The sequence below is a fragment of the Schistocerca americana genome, chromosome 1 (assembly GCF_021461395.2).
Source record: "Schistocerca americana isolate TAMUIC-IGC-003095 chromosome 1, iqSchAmer2.1, whole genome shotgun sequence".
NCBI classification, from domain to species: Eukaryota; Metazoa; Arthropoda; class Insecta; order Orthoptera; family Acrididae; genus Schistocerca; species Schistocerca americana.
In genome coordinates, this window is record NC_060119.1 from 275,137,448 (window position 1) to 275,157,162 (window position 19,715).

General features: G+C 38.1%; 1 protein-coding gene across 1 annotated transcript in view; it reads right to left on the reverse strand.

Moving 5' to 3' along the window:
• Positions 1-249: 249 nt before the first annotated feature.
• Positions 250-19,715, reverse strand: part of LOC124593688 (disco-interacting protein 2 homolog C) — a 624,780-nt gene continuing 605,314 nt past the window's right edge. Inside the window, exons 24-27 of the mRNA XM_047131994.1 lie at positions 14,921-15,115; positions 13,102-13,387; positions 4,666-4,789; positions 250-751 (exon numbers count right to left, since the gene is read on the reverse strand). Coding sequence (XP_046987950.1) covers positions 499-751; positions 4,666-4,789; positions 13,102-13,387; positions 14,921-15,115 — 858 coding nt within the window. The 3' untranslated portion in view covers positions 250-498. The remainder of the gene's footprint in view (positions 752-4,665; positions 4,790-13,101; positions 13,388-14,920; positions 15,116-19,715) is intronic.

The following is a 19,715-nucleotide window of genomic DNA, read 5'->3' on the forward strand; positions in this document are numbered from 1 at the left end:
AGAAATATCGTTGACAGAAAACAAATTTTAAGACATTTTAAACCCACTGTAGATAGTGTTGATTCTGAGCTTGTCCATAAACTCACAACTGTCACAAAAAAATCACAAAATTAGTGCACCGTACAGGCTGCTCAACTGAGAGTCTTTAGCAGATGCTTGAATCACACACTTTAAAAGAACCACCACAAATATTAAAAGTACAAAAGTGGTTCTCTAGGTAGTTCAGTTACGCATGAAATCAACATTAGTGGCACAATATAGTCGATGTCTGCCACCTTTGCCGGAAAGTGGCAACATACAATGTCACACTGTTTCTGTTATAAATTCATACTAGGCATCAAAATATTTCACACACTTCTAATGTCTTCAAATCTGTCGTCATGACAAGTATTCTTGAATACACAGACTAATTGTGACGCACACAACAACTGAATAATTTCTCAAGGTATGGCCAGTCTCACAGTTCCACAGGAATGGTCTACAGACCACTGAACCTCATCACATATTGTATGCTACATATATGGGGTCTAGTTGATCAGCAAGGAAGCCATCTCTAAGATGCATGCGCTGTTTCTCTCCACGGGAGTTAATTGGCACTACACCTGGATCAACAACAACCACTACTCCGACAACAAGATGGTGTTCCTCCAGAACAGTATTTGTAACGAGAGGAACAAGATCGAGAGCTTCATTTTCATTCCCATCCAGTTCAACCACCACCACCAGTAAATTTGTCCATGTGAATACAGCACTGAAAATGAAATTCTTTAATTAAATTGTTGCTATTTAATATTTACAATGAATGATCATTTAAACTTCTAAAATTACCACTATAAGTACTACATGACTAAGATTATGCATGTAATAATCAGAAACTTATTACATGAACTTGTTTTCATATAAATTATATTTTGAAGCTGTATTCTGGCAGCTTCTATCTAAATATTTTATTGCTTTCAACAAGCATAATAAAAATGACATTTTTACATTATCTCCCTGCTTATTTCTGCACAGACAAAAAAAAGATAAAGTGACATGTCTTCAAAACAATTCACGCGGCATGGTAAATGGAATGGGGGATGGTTTAACATTTCCCAAAGTAGGGTGAAATGAAAGAAGAAGAAGAAGAAAACCCATAGCTTTCAGGATTAAACATATTTTATTTGGTGACAAGATGACATGACAGACACACACACACACACACACACACACACATACACACACAGGTATTAAAGTAGGCAAGATTTTGGAGCCAGTGTCTCCTTCTGGCATTCTGGCAGAAGGGGTTGAAGCGGAAGGAAAAAGGGCGAAACCTGATTGACTGTCTTTCCTTCTCATCCCATCTGGTGATCTCCCCTGACCCGAGGTTCTGGGCAATTTTTCTTGAGTCCATCCCTTTTCCTAAATCTCACCAGTCCTTTTCCTTCACCCCTCTTCCTTATACTTCAACCCTTCTGCCCGAAGAAGGAGACACTGACTCCAATGGCTTGCAAACTTTAAAAACTTGGTATGTGTGTTCTCTTGCTGCTGACTGATGTGTAGATTTTTTACTTAAATTACATTATAGTTCCAAAAACTAAGAATAGTTTGTATTTTGATTGCTTATGTGGGATATACTGGGCATTGTGCTTCCTGAAAGTGAGCACTGGCTCTCAATTTTAATGGTTGTTTCAATTAAAGTTTTGTTTTTTACAAATTGAAGTTTTTTAAATGCAAGTTGTTACTTCAGTAACATAAGAAGTATGATCAGGCCCAGATCTAGGGGGGTGGAGGGGGACCAACTGGGGTATCACCCTTGGACAGCAATTGCAGAGGGTGCCAAATTCATATTTTTGAAGCAAACAAACCTTGTTGCACAAAGCGCCTAGCATTCAGCAAACATTGGTCTATCGATTATTCATATGATATTACCACGTGTGTCTGTGTGTGTGTGTGTGTGTGTGTGTGTGTGTGTGTGTGTGTGTGTGTGTGTGAGTGAGAGAGAGAGAGAGAGAGAGAGAGAGAGATATCTATTTTTGACAAAGGTCTCACTCGCCGAAAGCTTTACGTGTGACAGACTTTTTGTTATGCCTATCTGTGACTCAGCATCACTGCTATATGGTGAGTAGCAGCTTTCCTTTTCATAATATTGTTACATTCCATCCTGTATTTTCCACTGTTTGATTATTCATATGATTTCTGAATGAATCACAAGTTGATTTTTGAATGTGTGTATAGTGTACATGATATCTCTGCTGGGGGAAATTCCCATCGCATCTATAAATAAAAACACTTACCAGGAGACAAAAGGAAACGGGGCTATACAAGTTGAGCCATATGAGCCCAAACAGGTGAATACCAATTTCTGTTTATGTGGTTGGCTGGGTGTGCGAATGATCAGCATAGTCATAATTATTAGTAAAATCCACAGATTCAGTCTACCAGAATGGAAACAAATGAGTTATAGAAATAACAGGTAAGAAAGATTACATGTCATCTTCTCGATGTATCCAAAAAATGAAATTTTGACATAAAATTTTTGCCAGAAGGCTACACTACTAAGGGCCAATTGTATAGTCCCTGGTTGGAAGGCGACTAAATTCTGTTCTCCGAATGGCATGGAAAACGGAAAACGGAGAATAAATGCGGGTAACTGAACCAGTGATTCTGGTAGGGTTGGGGTTAGTGAAGTTAACCAGAGAATAAGTTTTGACAGTGGCACATATAGTTACAGAATTAGTGATGACAAGATTGTTTGTTAGAAAGAGGAGGAAGAAGAAGAAGAAACAGGGAAATCACACAAATTATATGGAAGAATATTATGATTCCAAATTTATATAAATATTTTGGACTACTAATTTTTGATTCAAGCTTGAGACTGGAGTGTCTGATTGAAACATAAAATTATTTCTTAACATAAAAATTTTTGCTTGTAGGAAGCCTCATAGGCACTGATGGCACTTCGTGAATTATATTCTGTCGTGTTGTTTGTGTAAATGAGATACATAAAAAAGACAATTTGCGCAAAAACAGTTTCACTTATTTGGTGTGTGTTACAACTGGTGCAATATTAGAAAGATCTGTTTCATTTTATCTAGCAAACAGTAACAAAATAGATGTAATCAAATCGAGAAACCACACCAGTCTTGTGTACTATTCGTATTAGCAGCTTTATCAGTACTACATAATTAAATTTTGATTTTTCATATATCACAACATTTGATGAACTTTGATGAGGTAATTGACTCTTTTGCAGAAAGGAAATCATGCTGTGTAAAGCTGTAGCAAGATTAAAGAGAAAAGAATGCCGGGTCCTAAGGACTGATGTAATGTGTACTGTGTTGCTTGCCTCACTCCTCAGGACATTTTAAATTCCATTGTCCTCAATATAGTTTTGGTGGCTTCCATTACAAAATATACATACGTGAATGCCACAGAGCCAAAGTACAGTTATGCGCGATAGAAGAATGCTGTGCGAAGAGGCATGGCACTGCGCTTTGGCACATTTAAGATGAAATAACATGTCTTCTATTTCCTCAAACATGTATGTTTTGTATATCAAACACTTCAGAAAGATGTGCACTACAAAATGAACATATTTTTGAAAAATTGATTTTTTTTTAAATTTTTGATGGCCTATCTCAAACGATTTGGGGGTGGGGTGGCACTACCAAGCTTTTGCCCAGATTTGAAAATATCACAGATCTGTTGCTGAGCGTGATTTAGATGTAAAATTAGTATGCTGATACAACTCCACATGTCATGAATAATTTTTATTTTGACTAATTGAATAATATCAGAAACTAGTGATTTCATACACTGGTAATGCTGACTTTGTAGACTCCCAAAAACATACTCTTACAGTGGTCAAAAAATGGAAAACCCAGGATTATGAAATGGAAAGTTGCCACTCACCATACTGTGGAGATGGTGAGTCACAGAAAGGCACAATGAAAAGACAGTCACAAATAAAGCTTTCAGCCATTAAGACCTACACACACACACACACACACACACACACACACACACACACACAGTCACTCGTACATGTCTGCAGTCTCAGGCGACTGAAACCACACTCAAATTTAGTTGTCTGAGACTGCAATAATGTACGCAATTTTGTGTGTGTGTGTGTGTGTGTGTGTGTGTGTGTGTGTGTGTGTCTGTCGTCTATTGTTGACAAAGGCCTTAATGGCCGAAAGCTTTATTAGTGACAGTCTTTTTGCTGTGCCTCTGCGACTCAGCATCTCCGCTATATGGTGAGTGGCAACTTTCCTTTTCATAATAATGTTACAATGGCACTCATCGTTCAGTGAAAGGAGAACATCACTACACTGAAAAGTCTGTGAACCACTTACAGTAAGGTGCCTTTTATCAAATACTACAAACAGAGTTAGCATTAGTTGAAGATGGAACCCACAGATTCTAAAACCAATTTCTTAACCAAAATGAAAGTTATCTGAAATATCTGCAGTCTGGTTAGGACGTGATCCCTAACTATATGTAAAACTGAAAAGAAATGCTTGTAAATCAAACAACTGTATGTCTCATTACAATTTGATTGGTTAAAAAAAAAAATTAACATGCAAATTCTCTTGAAAAATTTTATGAACTGATACTACTTTCTCTTACAGAAGTTACAAACATACAAAAAATTGTGAAAAGTGAATCAGAGAGGTATCTTACCATTCAGCAATCTTTTTATGGCATCGCATGACACTATTTTCTATGTCTATAGGGTGATACCGCATTCCTCTTAACATAATAGTCTCGTCAAGTGCACCAACCACAAACACAGCATCATGTAACTCTGTAAAAGACATTTCATTTTAGCAAATTAAAGTGGAAACACCCATGCACACACACACACACACACACACACACACACACACACACGTGCACACACGTGCACACACGAGGAAGTACTCTTGCAATAGCGATAAATTAAATCAAGTAGTAACAGCATTTTTCATAATAATCCACAGCACAAGCATGGTGAGCTAAACCCATTCCCCTGCTATGTTCTGGTAAATGAAGCCTAGAGGAAACTAAACTGAGATAAGATCATGCATCTTACTGGTGTGTGTGTAATAAAGACATTTAGTCCCATCTTATTCACTTACAAAGCTTCCAAAACACCTCTCTCAATGAAGAAAATAATAAATTTCTGAAAATTAAAGTAAATGGATACATACAAAACCTGCTCACAAAATGGCAGGAGAACACACACACACACACACACACACACACACACACACACACAGATATTGAAATTTGCAAGCCCTCAGAGCCAGTGGCTCCCCCTTCTGGCTTCATCATGTCCGGTAAGTCTCCCCTCCCATGGTTCAAGGTAACTTTTCTGAATTCTCCCCATTTCCTAAACCACACCAGTCTTTTTCCTTCACCTTCTTCCTTTTCCTTAACCCTTCAGCCGGAAGAAGGGACCACTGACTTGAAAAGCTTAGGAAAATAAAGCTATAATTCCTTTGGACAAATGCCACATGGATGCCAAGCTGGAAGATGTACAGATATTTGTGTGCAGGTACAAAAAGCAACTGAAATCTCTACAAAGAAGCAAAGCACCTAGACTTGATGAATTTTACACAGTATTTCTCATAATCACGACCTCTAGCAGATCTCTCAAGAAGCAGTCCATTTTGCATGGTTATATTGAAACCAGTTTCCTGCAGAATATTCTAAAAAAATTTGTACTCACATGAAAAAGCTTTATGGGAAAATGGCAACGATCTTGAAAGTGACTTTTTAAACCAAATGACGCTTTGTTCCTACGAAAGAGACTATATGAAGACAATCATATAGATGCTATCTTGTAAGATGTGACCTAGAGTAGCATGGATAGCTGCATCAAACCAGTCTCAGGACTGAAGACCACAACAACAACAACAACAACATGTGACCCAGTAAGTCTGTACAATAATGAAAAATCCTGAGTGGAATACACGTCAATGATATGAGGAAACATAATTTCACATTCACATGACCCATTCCTTAATGTTGCTACACTAATTGGAATCTGTAAAGAACAACTCCATAGGTTGTGATGCTCATTACGCTCCAATAGGAGACTGCACAATATATATGTTAGTGTCTCCTGAGAAGGGCCATTTACAATTATCTTTTTTCTGCATCTACATCTACATAGATGCTCTACAAATCACATTTAAGTGCCTGGCAGAGGGTTCATCAAACCACCTTCACAATTCTCTATTATTCCAATCTCCTATAGTGCGCGTAAAGAATGAACACCTATATCTTTCCGTATGAGCTCTGATTTCCCTTATTTTATTGTGGTGATAGGTCAGTGTCAACAAAATATTTTTGCATTCGGTGGAGAAAGTTGGTGATTGGAATTTCACGAGAAGATTCTGTTGCAACGACAAATGCCTTTCTTTTAATGATTTCCAGCCCAAATCCCGTATCATTTCTGTGACACTCTCTCTCATATTTCACGATAATACAAAACATGGTGCCTTTCTTTGAACTTTTTTGATGTACTCCGTCAGTCCTATCTGGTAAGGGTCCCACACTGTGCAGCAGTATTCCAAAAGAGGACGGACAAGCGTAGTGTAGGCAGTCTCCTTAGTAGGTCTGTTACATTTTCTTACTGTCCTGCCAATAACGCAGTCTTTGGTTAGCCTTCCCCACAACATTTTATGTGTGTTCCTTCCAATTTAAGTTGTTCGTAATCGTAATACCTAGGTATTTAGTTGAATTTACGGCTTTTAGATTAGACTGATTTATCATGTAACCGAAGTTTAACGAGTTCCATTTAGCAATCATGTGGATGACCTCACACTTTTTGTTATTTAGGGTCAACTGCCACTTTTGAAACCAGTCAAATATCTCTTCTAATTCATTTTGCAGTTTGTTTTGGTCTTCTGATGACATTATTAGTTGATAAACGGCAGCATCATCTGAAAACAACCAAAGATGGTTGCTCAGATTGTCTCCCAAATCGTTTATATAGATAAGGAACAGCAAAGGACCTGTAACACTACCTTGGGGAACGCCAGAAATCACTTCTGTTTTACTCGATGACTTTCCATCAATTACTACGAACTGTGACGTCTGTGACAGGAAACCACAAATGCAGTCACTTAACTGAGATGATATTCCATAAGCACGCAATTTCACTACGAGATGCTTGTGTGGTACAGAGTCAAAAGCCTTCCGGAAATCCAGAAATATGGAATCAATCCGAAATCTCTTGTCAATAGCACTCAACACTTCATGTTAATAAAGAGATAGTTGTGTTTCACAGGAATGATGTTTTCTAAACCCATGATGACACTGTGTCAATAGACCGTTTTCTTCGAGGTAATTCATAATACTCGAACACTATATATGTTTTAAAATTCTGCTGCATATCAATGTTAACAATATGGGCCTGTATTTTAGTGGATTACTCCTACTACCTTTCTTGAATATTGGTGTGACCTGTGCAACTTTCCAGTCTTTGAGCATGGATCTTTCGTCGAGAGAACGGTTGTAAATGATTGTTAAGTATGGAGCTAATGCGTCAACATACTCTGAAAGGAACCTAATTGGTATACAGTCTGGACCAGAAGACTTGCTTTTAATATGTTATTTAAGTTGCTTCACTACTCCGAGGATATTTACTTCTACGTTACTCATGTTGGCAGCTGTTCTCGATTCAAATTCTGGAATATTTACTTCGTCTTCTTTTGTGAAGGCATTTCGGAAGGCTGTGTTTAGTAACTCTGCTTTGGCAGCACTGTCTTCAATAGTAACTCCATTCTGCCAGGTTTCGAGACAAAAGTTTCGTTGTGGAAACTGTTATAGGCATCTCGCAATGAAGTCTGCGCTAAATTTCGAGCTTCTGTAAAAGGGTTGGAGGGTACAAAAATGTAGCTATGAACATCTAGTGTGACTTAAATTGTTGATTTTCTGTTACTTCATATGTAACACTAAGGAGACTTGGTGATAAAATCAAACATACCAGCAGCAAGCTATCAGGCCATCATTTAGCCTTCATACAGCATGTGTGAATGGGTAATTGCTGTAATTCCCCTTAATTCTCTTGGGAACCAGTCAGTGCATTACATTTACACAATGAGAAGTTTTGCATAGTTTTTGGTATTTGTCATACATTTCAGTTCATTATTATTTTAATCTATAGTTCAAGAACTTGTGTGTGCATGTGCACGTGAGGGGGAGGGGGGCGGGGAGTTCAGTGAACAAAAGATTCATACGCTTCCGGCTATTTGAGAGCAAGGGTCTCAGTCATTACAGGGTAAAAGGCTCTTGTGAAATGCGAAGAGGTGATTCATTAATGTTCTGCTCTGGTAGTAAAATTATGTAGGATCAGGGTGGTGAAGAATAGGGATTTTGGGTAAGAGAAAAAATGAATACTGTTGTGGAAGAATGTGTGGCAAGTTACAGACAGCGATTTATATCATAAGGGATACACAAAGGGGCAGCAGAAAAGTTTTTGATTGAATTTTGGCTAGAGAAAAGGCAAATTTCCAGAGGGACTGAGCTATGACATTTTTTTTGATACAGTCACTATGAATTCCACTAAATGATTTTAGAGATTTTAGAAGAGAAGGGGGACAGAGTTCATGCAATTAATTAATGATTTCAGTGTTTCAGGACAATATGTAAGGCTCATATCACCAGTTAGAGCATTAGGGACTACTAAATGGAACTTAGAAATGACTTAAATGCTGCATAGATAAACTAATTATTAGCATATACATGATAACAGTAGCAAATATTCAGATTAAGAATAAGCCTATTGCTCCATTCAATCAGCTACAAGACAGCAACAGCACATAAACTACTGAAGGCCATGCTTTATATTAAACGTCACTTTTATAACCATGTATAAAATACAAAATTGTTGAACTATTCTAGTTGTGAAATAAATTTTCCTGCAGATGGAAAGCATAGCAATATAAAGCTGCAAAACATCAATGTTTCATTAAAGGCCAACACTGAAACTGAATTGTGCAGAATATTTAATTAAAAAGGAAAGAGCACACTAAAAAAATTCAAAATGTTGCATAGCATGTTCTAACATCAAATGTATGTACAAAATGAATCACCATACCATTTATCACATAATCAAGATGGTTGTAACACATGTTAGAGAAATATATTTAGCAGCAGCCAAACAAAATGTAAATAAATCCTATTTAAAATGCTCTTCTTCAATAATAGGCACAGTTAATGGAGATTGTGCAAATGTACAAAAATGAATATTTAAAATCTATTTAATATCAACAAGTTCTCAACAGTTTCTTGGATTCATCAGTAACAGAAGTAAGGCACCTAGGGTAACAAAAACCTAATGTTTTTCGAAAGTACATACCGTAATGCTGACTAACCGATGTCCTAAAACCATTATTTTCTGTCCACAACTTCAAAACCTGCACATTCTGGATGTGCACATTCACCATGAACAATGTAGATGGATACTGCGCTACATCATGCTCAAGAAAATCTGATCTACGGAAAAAACCTTTACAAGAAGACTGAGATAAGAAGCGACATAAGGCAAATAAGAGTAGGTAGGCAAATAAGAGTAGGTAGGCAAATAAGAGTCGGTAGTGAGAAGTGTGTTTGGTGAGATCTGCCTGTATAGAATAATATGCAGTGTGTTAGCTTACAAGACAAGGTGGTGAGCCCAACCCTGATCAAATGGTGGGCTGCTATATAGGCCAGCCTACTTGCACTTCTTAGATGCTAGGCTTGTCCCCAATTCCACTTCAGAGAATATGATACACAAACAGATGGAATATGATAAAACACAGAACAAGGTTTACACTATTCAGAACAAGGTTTACACTATTCATTGACACATGATGCACACAACTTCCCTCCCATAGATTACCTTGATGCCAGTGCCATCAGGAAGGACATCTGGTTACAAAGTTAAATAATAAAAAATAAAATCTGCCAAACATTGAAAAATTGTATCCCACATTAGATGGGGAAACACCAGGGAAAAGAAGAAGACTGAAAGAGGGAGAGGTTTGGTGCACACCTAATTCTAACAAAGCAGCGACAAACAAATGATTACAAAAATTAGCATGTCTGGAAACCATTAGTTATAGAAGATAGATTTCTTTTCTCCATTATACTGTTTTATCTGAAACTTCTGACAATGACTAGTTAGTTTCCAATATTAACAGTTGAGTCTCATGCACATTTAAGCTAAATTTATTGTTTCCTTTCAGGCAAAATTGGTAACTATTTCTACATTGGACACATATCATAACAAACACTGGCAAGCACCAATTATCAAAACATGTGAAGTGTAAAACCAGTGTAAGTCAACTACTGTCTCCAGATTCATGACATTTGTACCTGAGAATAGGGCAAAATGTTAAACTTGTGATTTCATTAAAAACAGTTTCACAGAATTTGTTTCATTATTATTTAAATGAAGTTTTCATGTCTCAAATTGTGTGGCATTTAGTAGTAGTAAAATCATATTCTGGAGGATGTTAGTTCTTGCAGCCGTAAGGGCAGCAGGGGTGGCGCGGAGGATTTGGGGGGGGGGGGGGGGGGGGGAGGACGTCAGGGAAGAGAAATGAAATATCAAATAAAATAAAATCATATCAGCCTACAGAAATATCGCAATAATTTCTGCACACTTTAATACAATAATAAGAAGCCCTGGACAGAATACAAACAACGTTCTGATGATATGATGATAGCAAGACATATGAACAATATGTCACTCAACTGGGGGCATTGATCTTATCTGGAACAAGTTAGTTTCTTTCATCCTATAATCATTATTATTAAACATTGTTTTCAGATTTTAGTGTGAACAACACGGCTACCCAATTCTTCATTTTTCAGTTGGTACGTTGTTGAATGTCACATCAGATGTCAATGTAGTCCAAGTGGGTCACCTAAAATGTGTTAGAAAAACCAATCTGTATTACATTTTGGTGCTTCTATTACTATCAATTCCAGTTGCCATCTAGCAAATGTACCATGCCACTGTTTTTGTAATGAACCCACTCAGAGTTTTGTGAGATAGGTTATTAAGCTTCTTGCTATCTCTCATTGTCTCATTACATCTTTTGTGTTACTGGCAATGTTTGCCTCTTACTTGTCAACATTTCTCCCTGGTTTCTTGTTACGCAAAATAATTTCCAGCGTACTTCACTGCACTTTGTGTTATTAATGCTCTGGAAAGTACAATGACACAGCCAGGAAACCAAACTGCTAAAAAAAAAGTTGCAAATATCATAAAGGTACAATAAGATTTAGGAAGTGCTCTAACAACGTATCTCACAAGTCACAGAGCAGGTCCACAACACTACTGGGTTGGCGCATTTGTTGTAGATCTTTAGCTGAAATACACAGTGACAGATATACAAGGGGCATTTGAAAAGTCTGTGCAAAAATAAAAACTACTTACATGTTTGTGGTTAACTTTTTTATTTTTCGACACAGTCTCCTTTTGACTTATACACTTCGTCCAATGCTCTTCCAATTGATTGATCCCTTCCGAATAATAGGAATTGTCCTAGTCTGCAAAACAGCTATTAGTTGCTGCAATCACCTCCTCGTTTGAATAAAATCTTTGTCCCGCCAGCCATGTCTTCAGATTAGGGAACAAATAGTGGTCCGAGGGAGCCAAGTCTGGAGAACAGGGGGGATGTGAAACGAGTTGGAATCCTATTTCCATTAATTTTGCAACCGCAACTGCTGAGGTGTGTGCTGGTGCATTGTCGTAATGGAAAAGGACTTTTCTGCGGTCCAATCACCAGCATTTTTCTTGCAGCTCGGTATTCAAACGGTCCAATAACGAAGAATAATATGCACCTGTGATAGTTTTACTCTTTTCCAGAAAGTTGACGAGGATTATCCCTTGCAAATCCCAAAAGACAGTTGCCATAACCTTTCCGGCCGAAGGAATGGTCTTCAGTTTTTTGGTGCAGATTCTCCTTTGGTACCACATTGTTTAGACTGTTGTTTGGTCTCAGGTGTATAGTAATGTATCCATGTTTCATCCACAGTGACGAAACGATGCTTAAAGTCCTGATGATTCTTCCTGAACAGTTGCAAACCTTCCTTGCAGCACTTCACATGATTCCGTTTTTGGTCAAGCATGAGCAATCACGGAATACATCTTGCCGATAGCTTTCTCATGTCCAAATGTTTATGCAAAATATTATGTACCCATTCATTTGAGATGCCCGCAGCACTAGCAATCTCACGCACCTTAACTCTTCTGCCATCCATCACCATATCATGGATTTGATCAATGATTTCTGGAGTCCTAACCTCCACAGGGCATCCAGAATGGTCAGCATTACTTATGCCCACATGGCCACTTGAAAATTTTGAAACCACTTATAAACTGTTCTAATCAAAGGTGCAGAGTCACCGTAATGTTTATCAAGCTTCTCTTTAGTCTCCTGACGCATTTTACCTTTCATAAAGTAATATTTAATCACCACACGAAATTCGTTTTCGGCCCTTTTTTGACAATCACTTGACTTCCTCGATTCGACGAATGCCAAACACAAAGAAGTAGACCAATATGGCTGAAACTTGGTGTGTGTTCTTTCCAAACATGCTACTAGCTGAACATGACCTCGATACGTGCCGGTGGTGCCATCTCTCGGACTTTGCACGGACTTTTCAAACGCTCCTCATAGAAAAATGTAATCCAAAAAGGAACTACATAAACACTCACTGAGGAGGACAAAACTGTGCTTATACTTGTTGGGGTGAACACAACCACACAATTTTGTTTTTCAAGAGTGCAATCCTCAATAATCTGTCTTACGCAAATACAAGGATAATTATAACAATGAGTTTTGTTTCATAATTTCTGGCCAGTCTGCTTGCTAACACGCAGTGAAATACTAGTAGATAAAGAACTACTAAAGTATAAAACAAAACAGCTTAATACATGAAACATATAAAGATTTCGACTCGTTCAGTATAACACGGTGAGGAAGACATGACAGCAAACTCCTCTCCTTCACCTTAGAGTTTGATTCACAGAGACAAGACTGCTGCATAAATAGCAGATGTGTTAAACCATCTTGATTTGTGCTGCAACTGCGACTGCACGCGCGTGCCCATGCTAAGTGGGTGTCACTGCACCTGGAGCATCCAGCAGGGGCTGTGTAGGAGCAGGGGAGTCACAGCCCTCACCTCCTGCGCCCAACACTGCTGAGGTCTGTTCTCCGATACTGCTTCCGATCACTGTGCTTGTCTGCTGCTGACCAGTGCACTCTGTTCTCCTTAGGAAGCCGAGATATCCAGTACGGGCATATGTCTCCCCTGTGGTGCCTGTCACCAAACGAGCATTGAAATGGTCTGCGTAGTCGCTCTCATCTCCATAAATTGTGAAGTACCCACTTGCATTGTGGCTGGACTGCACCCAAATCTATAACATAACAAAATTCTGGAATAAGGAATTAAATAAAAAACACTTTTATAAAAAAATTCTCCTCATTATTTGTATTTCTTTATTACCAAATTTTAATCATCAACTAATATACTTAGAAAGAGAAGGGCCTTGAAAATGAATTTACAATCAAGCAAATGCAGGACGAATTTCAATTTTAATAAACAACAGCACAGTTCTGTTTGTTTCTCTTTAAACTTGTGGTCTGGTGGTAGTACTTTCTAATCCTTGTCTTGCCATTTTCCATTGAAATTTGTCCCCTCTTTTCAGAAATGAAAGAACTTATGTATCTTAAAGTTAGTGTTTCTACCAGCTTTTATTCACAAGTTTTAGTGAGTAAGAGATTTTCATGGTTTTAATATCAGCTGCTGTATCTGCCAGATACATCACATAAAAAATCACATTGATGACTTGATAGAAATATGTTACAGAAATTAACAATGACTGAATTTTTCAACATATACTTTCAGATTTTTATGGACAGTGTCATCTATAAAGAAATTCACGTTGCACACTGGAAGCGAAGTGCGCAAATGACCTAAAGTTTGAAGAACACACAAAAAGGCTGTTTACATTATTTCATGAATGAACAAGAACAAATTTTGAATAGTGATTACATTAAAGTCAAAGGCATCAGATAATAAAACATTTAATCTATACTGTTACATCTTAACCAGAATGAGCTCAAATCAATTATTTCTGCTGTGTATTGCACAAAGTAAGAAACTGTTTTGCATATAATCACCCCTTTCTTATAAATTTTCACCTCTCGTGTTGAACATGGTGACTGTACCAAAAATTATGCCATAAGAACAAACCTGTGCCTTTTTAATCTCTATTTTTGATTGATAGGCTGAAACCTGTATTGTATTAAATACAATTACAGTGAATCCCTAAAAATTACATTTGATTTACAGCCATCTATTCCACTTTCTGCACTATGGCTTTGTAAGTGATAATTTTATGTTGCTTAACACTGCAGTTCATTTAGAATTAATGTGACTCTTTAACGAAAACAAAAATGTACAAACCGTTTTCACAGATTCCTGTATGTAATAAAGTGTGATCAACATGTCTTAATAGTAGGAGCACAAAGCAGCTGCAGCCATTAATAGTGACAACACTTATCATCAAGGACAGCATCTACCACTTTCTTCTGGTTTTTGTTTGTCTACTACAAGAATGTCATGTGACATGTTCACCAACCATACTATGGTTTCTGTAATTAATAATCACTCCAAAAAAGAAATGTATGTAAGAACCAGTGTATCAATGTTGCTGTTCATTTTTATTAGGTATCAGACATTTTATTTGTGTAGTTTTTATCACATCACTATTATGCGATCCATTTACATTTTTGTTTCATAGAATATGAAAGTACTGTACAATAAATTAGAGATCATTACAGAAAACGCAAAAATTTTGGCCACTGAATATTATATTGTCAACAGAAAATTGTCGTAAGGCATGTTTTTTCTATTATTTTCTCATCAGCGTGTATATTATACTTACCTCTCCAAGATGGGAATCACCACACTGACCCTTTGTTTCTGGGTTGGCAATTATCACTTTTACTCCAGGCAACAGTTTACCCGATTCCATCAAGCACAGGGAATGAGGACTCCCTCTCTCTACTAGAGAGACCCTATCATTTCTTAGTGCTCGTAGGTCAACATAAACTGTTGATGGCTCTGGACTAGATGCACCCTGTAAAAAGAGATTACATGCATATATTTCACATTTCTTTCACTCTGTAAAAGAACACTGGGTAGGGAGGGGAATTCTGAATACATGTATTTTGTATCCACTACCAACACAACTCCCTACAATGCTTCATATACATAATGGAATTAAATACACCAAATTCAGCGAATTCAGTGTCAGATCACAGCTAACAAATACTTAAATATAACCTTTTTTCTCTAGTGGTACTTTTAAAAACACAATACAGTGATATCAGGAAAAACCGCACTGTAGCACATATGCGCATGCATGCATGTACACGCACACACCCGCACAGAGCTGTAATCCACATTACAGACCTGCATTAAAAAAAAATGTGAGTAGATAAAAATCATTAACTTAATTAATTAATTTAAATATTTCTTGAAACAACTTTAAATTTTCACTACACATATCAAAGACATGTATGAAAGTTTACTAACCCAGTTTCACAAAATTATAAAAAGAGAAGCCATTATTATTTCTTACACGTATTCTCATTAATGTGGTAGTCCAATGCTGAATTTGGTTGGAGTGTACGTAACACAAAATTTTCTAGAATAACATGTTCTGCTATTATCCCCTTAGGCTGACGAAATATGTTTGTGGCACCTAAAAAATATCTTAGTACCTATTAAGTAGTGAACTGCAGACTGCGTGTGCAATTTTCTGATTTATGTGAAAATATGAAGACAAAAATGCATTAACAAGACACGATTTGCGATGGAGAAATTGTTTACACTTTACTGTCGTGACTTGGGGATGCTGTGCACTCCAAGGAAGACGTGGTCTGGTTGACAGTGGTTTCGCACCGGAACAAAAGAAGGTTATCAAAATGATCTCGGGCTTACTTATTGACTCACCACCTATACATGGAGTATCACGTAGAGGCTAGCTACAAGCAAACTGTAACAAGCGATCTGTTCACTCTATGTTGTAACAGTTACGAGAAAGTTAAATACAGAAGAGTTCTTTAAATCATGGTTATGTTATCTCACAGTGAGTCACTCTTACAACCCTCAATCTTCCGCATATGGAGATGAAATTCGGTGACAAAATTAGTGGCACTGCTTAACGTGACTACAGCAGGAGGAAAATACATGAAAGCAACTGTTAAGGTTGAATAAGGTAACTTTTACTACAAACAACTCAGGGTGATCCATACACAAAATTATTTGGAACTGTTCTGCAACTAGAACCCTCTATTAAAACGCTTCATGAAGTTCTCTCCTACTGACAGTAATCTGGCTCACACAGCCTACTATGTGTCACAAAACATACTAGCCTCATACCAACAGTTGACTAGATAAGTTTGCATGAAAGTTTAATATTATGCATAGTGTTTACACAATTCTTTAATCCAATTAAATTACATTTTCCTTGAGACAGGTGAGTTTCAATTTTAATTCATTTCTTCTGCTTCTATCATTACTGAACAATTCTTTAAGTTGATGACCACTTTGAAGTATTCTACTTGAGGTGCGTCACACAAACTACATGTGTTTTGTTTCTTACACTATTACAAAAATGACAGTCACTACTCAACATATAGCGAAGATGCTGAGTCACAAATAAGCACAAAAAAATACTGTCAAACAAAGATTTTGGCCAAACAGGCCTTCATCAGAAGCCTGGCAAGCAGAGACTGTGATCAGGTGTGTGTGTGTGTGTGTGTGTGTGTGTGTGTGTGTGTGTGTGTGTTTGTGTGTGTGTGTGTTTTATATTCTGATATTGAGAGAGACATACACATTAACAGACAGCGGCACTGTCAAAAATTGCTGCTGTGAGCTGAATGAACAATTAAATACTGGCAGCAATAATCTAGTACACACTACATTTAATTAACAACCCAAAAATGCACATTTCGTACAGAACAGCCACTAATTTGAAATGTCATTTACCTCTGCAACAATATTCCTGACAGAAATGCAGGAATATTCTTATTATTAATTGAGGCAATTATCAAATACTTTGTGATCTTAATTTTAATAATGATTACAAACAATGGATGAGCACAAGTAACCAATCATTGAGGCATTGATCAGTCAACAGGCTTATGAACTAGATTTACATTATTGCTAAGCTTTCTGATATTGTCATGGGAGAAAAAAGTGGAATGGTTGGAAAACAGGGTGACGGCTGGGAGGGGAATGCAGTAAGGGAGAAGGATAGGAATGTAGCACCAGCACATCTGCCCTGTTGCAAGCGCAGGAAGTGTTATGTGGACGCACGACGCACAATGGTGTGGTAGAGTTGGTTAGAGGTAAAACGCGCGGGGGGGGGGGGGGGGGGGGGGGGGGGGGGGGGGGGGGGGGGGGGGGGGCGGCGGCAAGATATAACAGAAGAGAATGGAGTTAAATAAAGGGGAGGAGGTGGGCGGTGGATTAAGTTGTTCTCGTCAGAGCTTCAACTAAACTCCACCAGGCTCTGAAATAAGGGACACACTTCTCAAAAATCTATCCTCCTTTCCCCGAAGTATTATCCCGCAACCCACCACGTCTACAAAATATTCTGGTCCACCCTTATACTGTAGTTATCCCTAAGGTTTTGGCACATGGATTGCATCCACATGCAAGACCTGCCCTACGAACACAACAAGAACATAATATTTAAGTCCCCAGTGACCAACAGAGAGTAATGCTGAGCCCATACACCCCCATACTGAATACAGTTATGCCAGTGGCAGAGGATCACATGGCAGTCGTTATGTTCCGAATGGCCCATTAGGGCTAGAATGCTGAGCTTTGCTTCTGCTGGTACTGGGTGGTCTTAATTAAAGTGATGGTGTTCTAGGAGCTGTAGTGTGGGTTTTATACATCGCAGCACCCAGAAACGTTGTAGGTATGATCATTAATTGGTGTGATTGTGGGGTGTGCTGAAAAAAAATAATAGTTCCACTTTCTGACACCAGGGGAAAATGTGGCCCTGTAAGCAGTCAGAATCAAGTGAGAGTGCACAGAAAGGAGAAGAACAACCAAACACATGATTAAATGGTTCTGGCACATTTATTGGGATAAGATCAGAAGTTACAACACGTGTTCAATATGGTCGCCCAAGTCAGCAACTTACTGCATCTGTAACACAGGATGGTCCACAGTTGCTAGCAGTGTATCCAGTGTAATCAGAGAGACATGTCATTATATGCTCTCCTTCAGATCAGCAAGAGTTCAGATACATCCCTGATAGAAAAGATATTTCAGTTATCCCCACAACCATACGTCACATGTATTTAGATTGGGGGATCTGGAAGGCCACATATCTTGAAACTGCCTAGAGACGATGCAGTCAATGCTGAATGGTTCTCGAAGCAAATCTTTCACCTGCAAGTGACATAGTGTCACCCCAGCTTGCATGAAAATAGTGGCATGGACGCAGTTGTGCTCTTGCAAAGCTGGAATCACATGTTGATTAAGGAGGTATTTATAACATCCAGATGTCACTGTAAACCTAACGAGCCTGGGAGGCGTTATCTCCTAGAAGGAAAATGAATCGAGAATGAAAGAGCTTGTGGAACCACACTATGTAGTCACATAAGCTGCATGCAGTGGATGTCTTGTGTAACATATGGGGTAGCAGAACTCTGTATGTGACAATTCTGTGCATTTTCAGCACCGTGCGTAGTAAAATTTGCCTCTTTAGTCCAAAGAATATTTCCTGGTCACATGTCATCCATTTCCACAAGTGCCAAGAAACAAAGGGCAAGGTCACTGCATTACAGCCTACGTTGGGGCTTCATTGGACGCACATTCTGAATCTTGTAGACACACCAGTGTAAAATGTGCCACAAAATCTTTTGAACTGTTGACCAGGGGAGAGAAAATTTCCATGATAAAGTTCAAGCTCTGGCTGCAGAATGTGCTGCATGGTTGGCTATAGCTATTGCAACATCACGAACAGCTGCCTCCCTTTCCCTTCTGTACCACTTAATTACTTGTTTCTTTACATTTCTTGATCATATTCTGTAGCCCGTTTATTGATATGGAGAACCTGTTGGCAATATTTTCGTAATGCTGCACTGCTATTGCTGCCATTCTGATAAAACAACTTCACCAGTAATACAACATCTTTCTTCTCAGTAGCCACTGCAGCTTGTAGAGAAAAGTCAGCCTCCTTAACCCTTTACACCAACAGTTACTCCACAAAAGAAATCAACATGTTTCCAAGTGACAAACAGTGTAGTGATGTCAAAACAGAAAACATTACACATCTTGACTGATTAGAGTGCCATATTTTTCCTGGCGGCAGAAATTGGAACTATAATTTTTTCAGGATACTCCATCAGCACATTGATTAATGAACATACCTACAACGTTTCAACATCCTCTGATGTACACAACATTGTACTGATGTCATACATACTGCAATTTGAAGAGAAACTCTGAAAGTGTTTTTTTTTAATACAAACATTCGATATGTGAACCACGAGTGACCTGGCAGATTTCAATATGGTAATCAAATTCTTGCTCTACCCATCCCAGCATGGCATCATCGACTGTGGGAGTCATTTCCTGTATTCTTTCCCAGAGCTCTGCTGCATCATGTGGTAGAGACAGTACATACACCAGATTTTTAATGTGTCCTCACA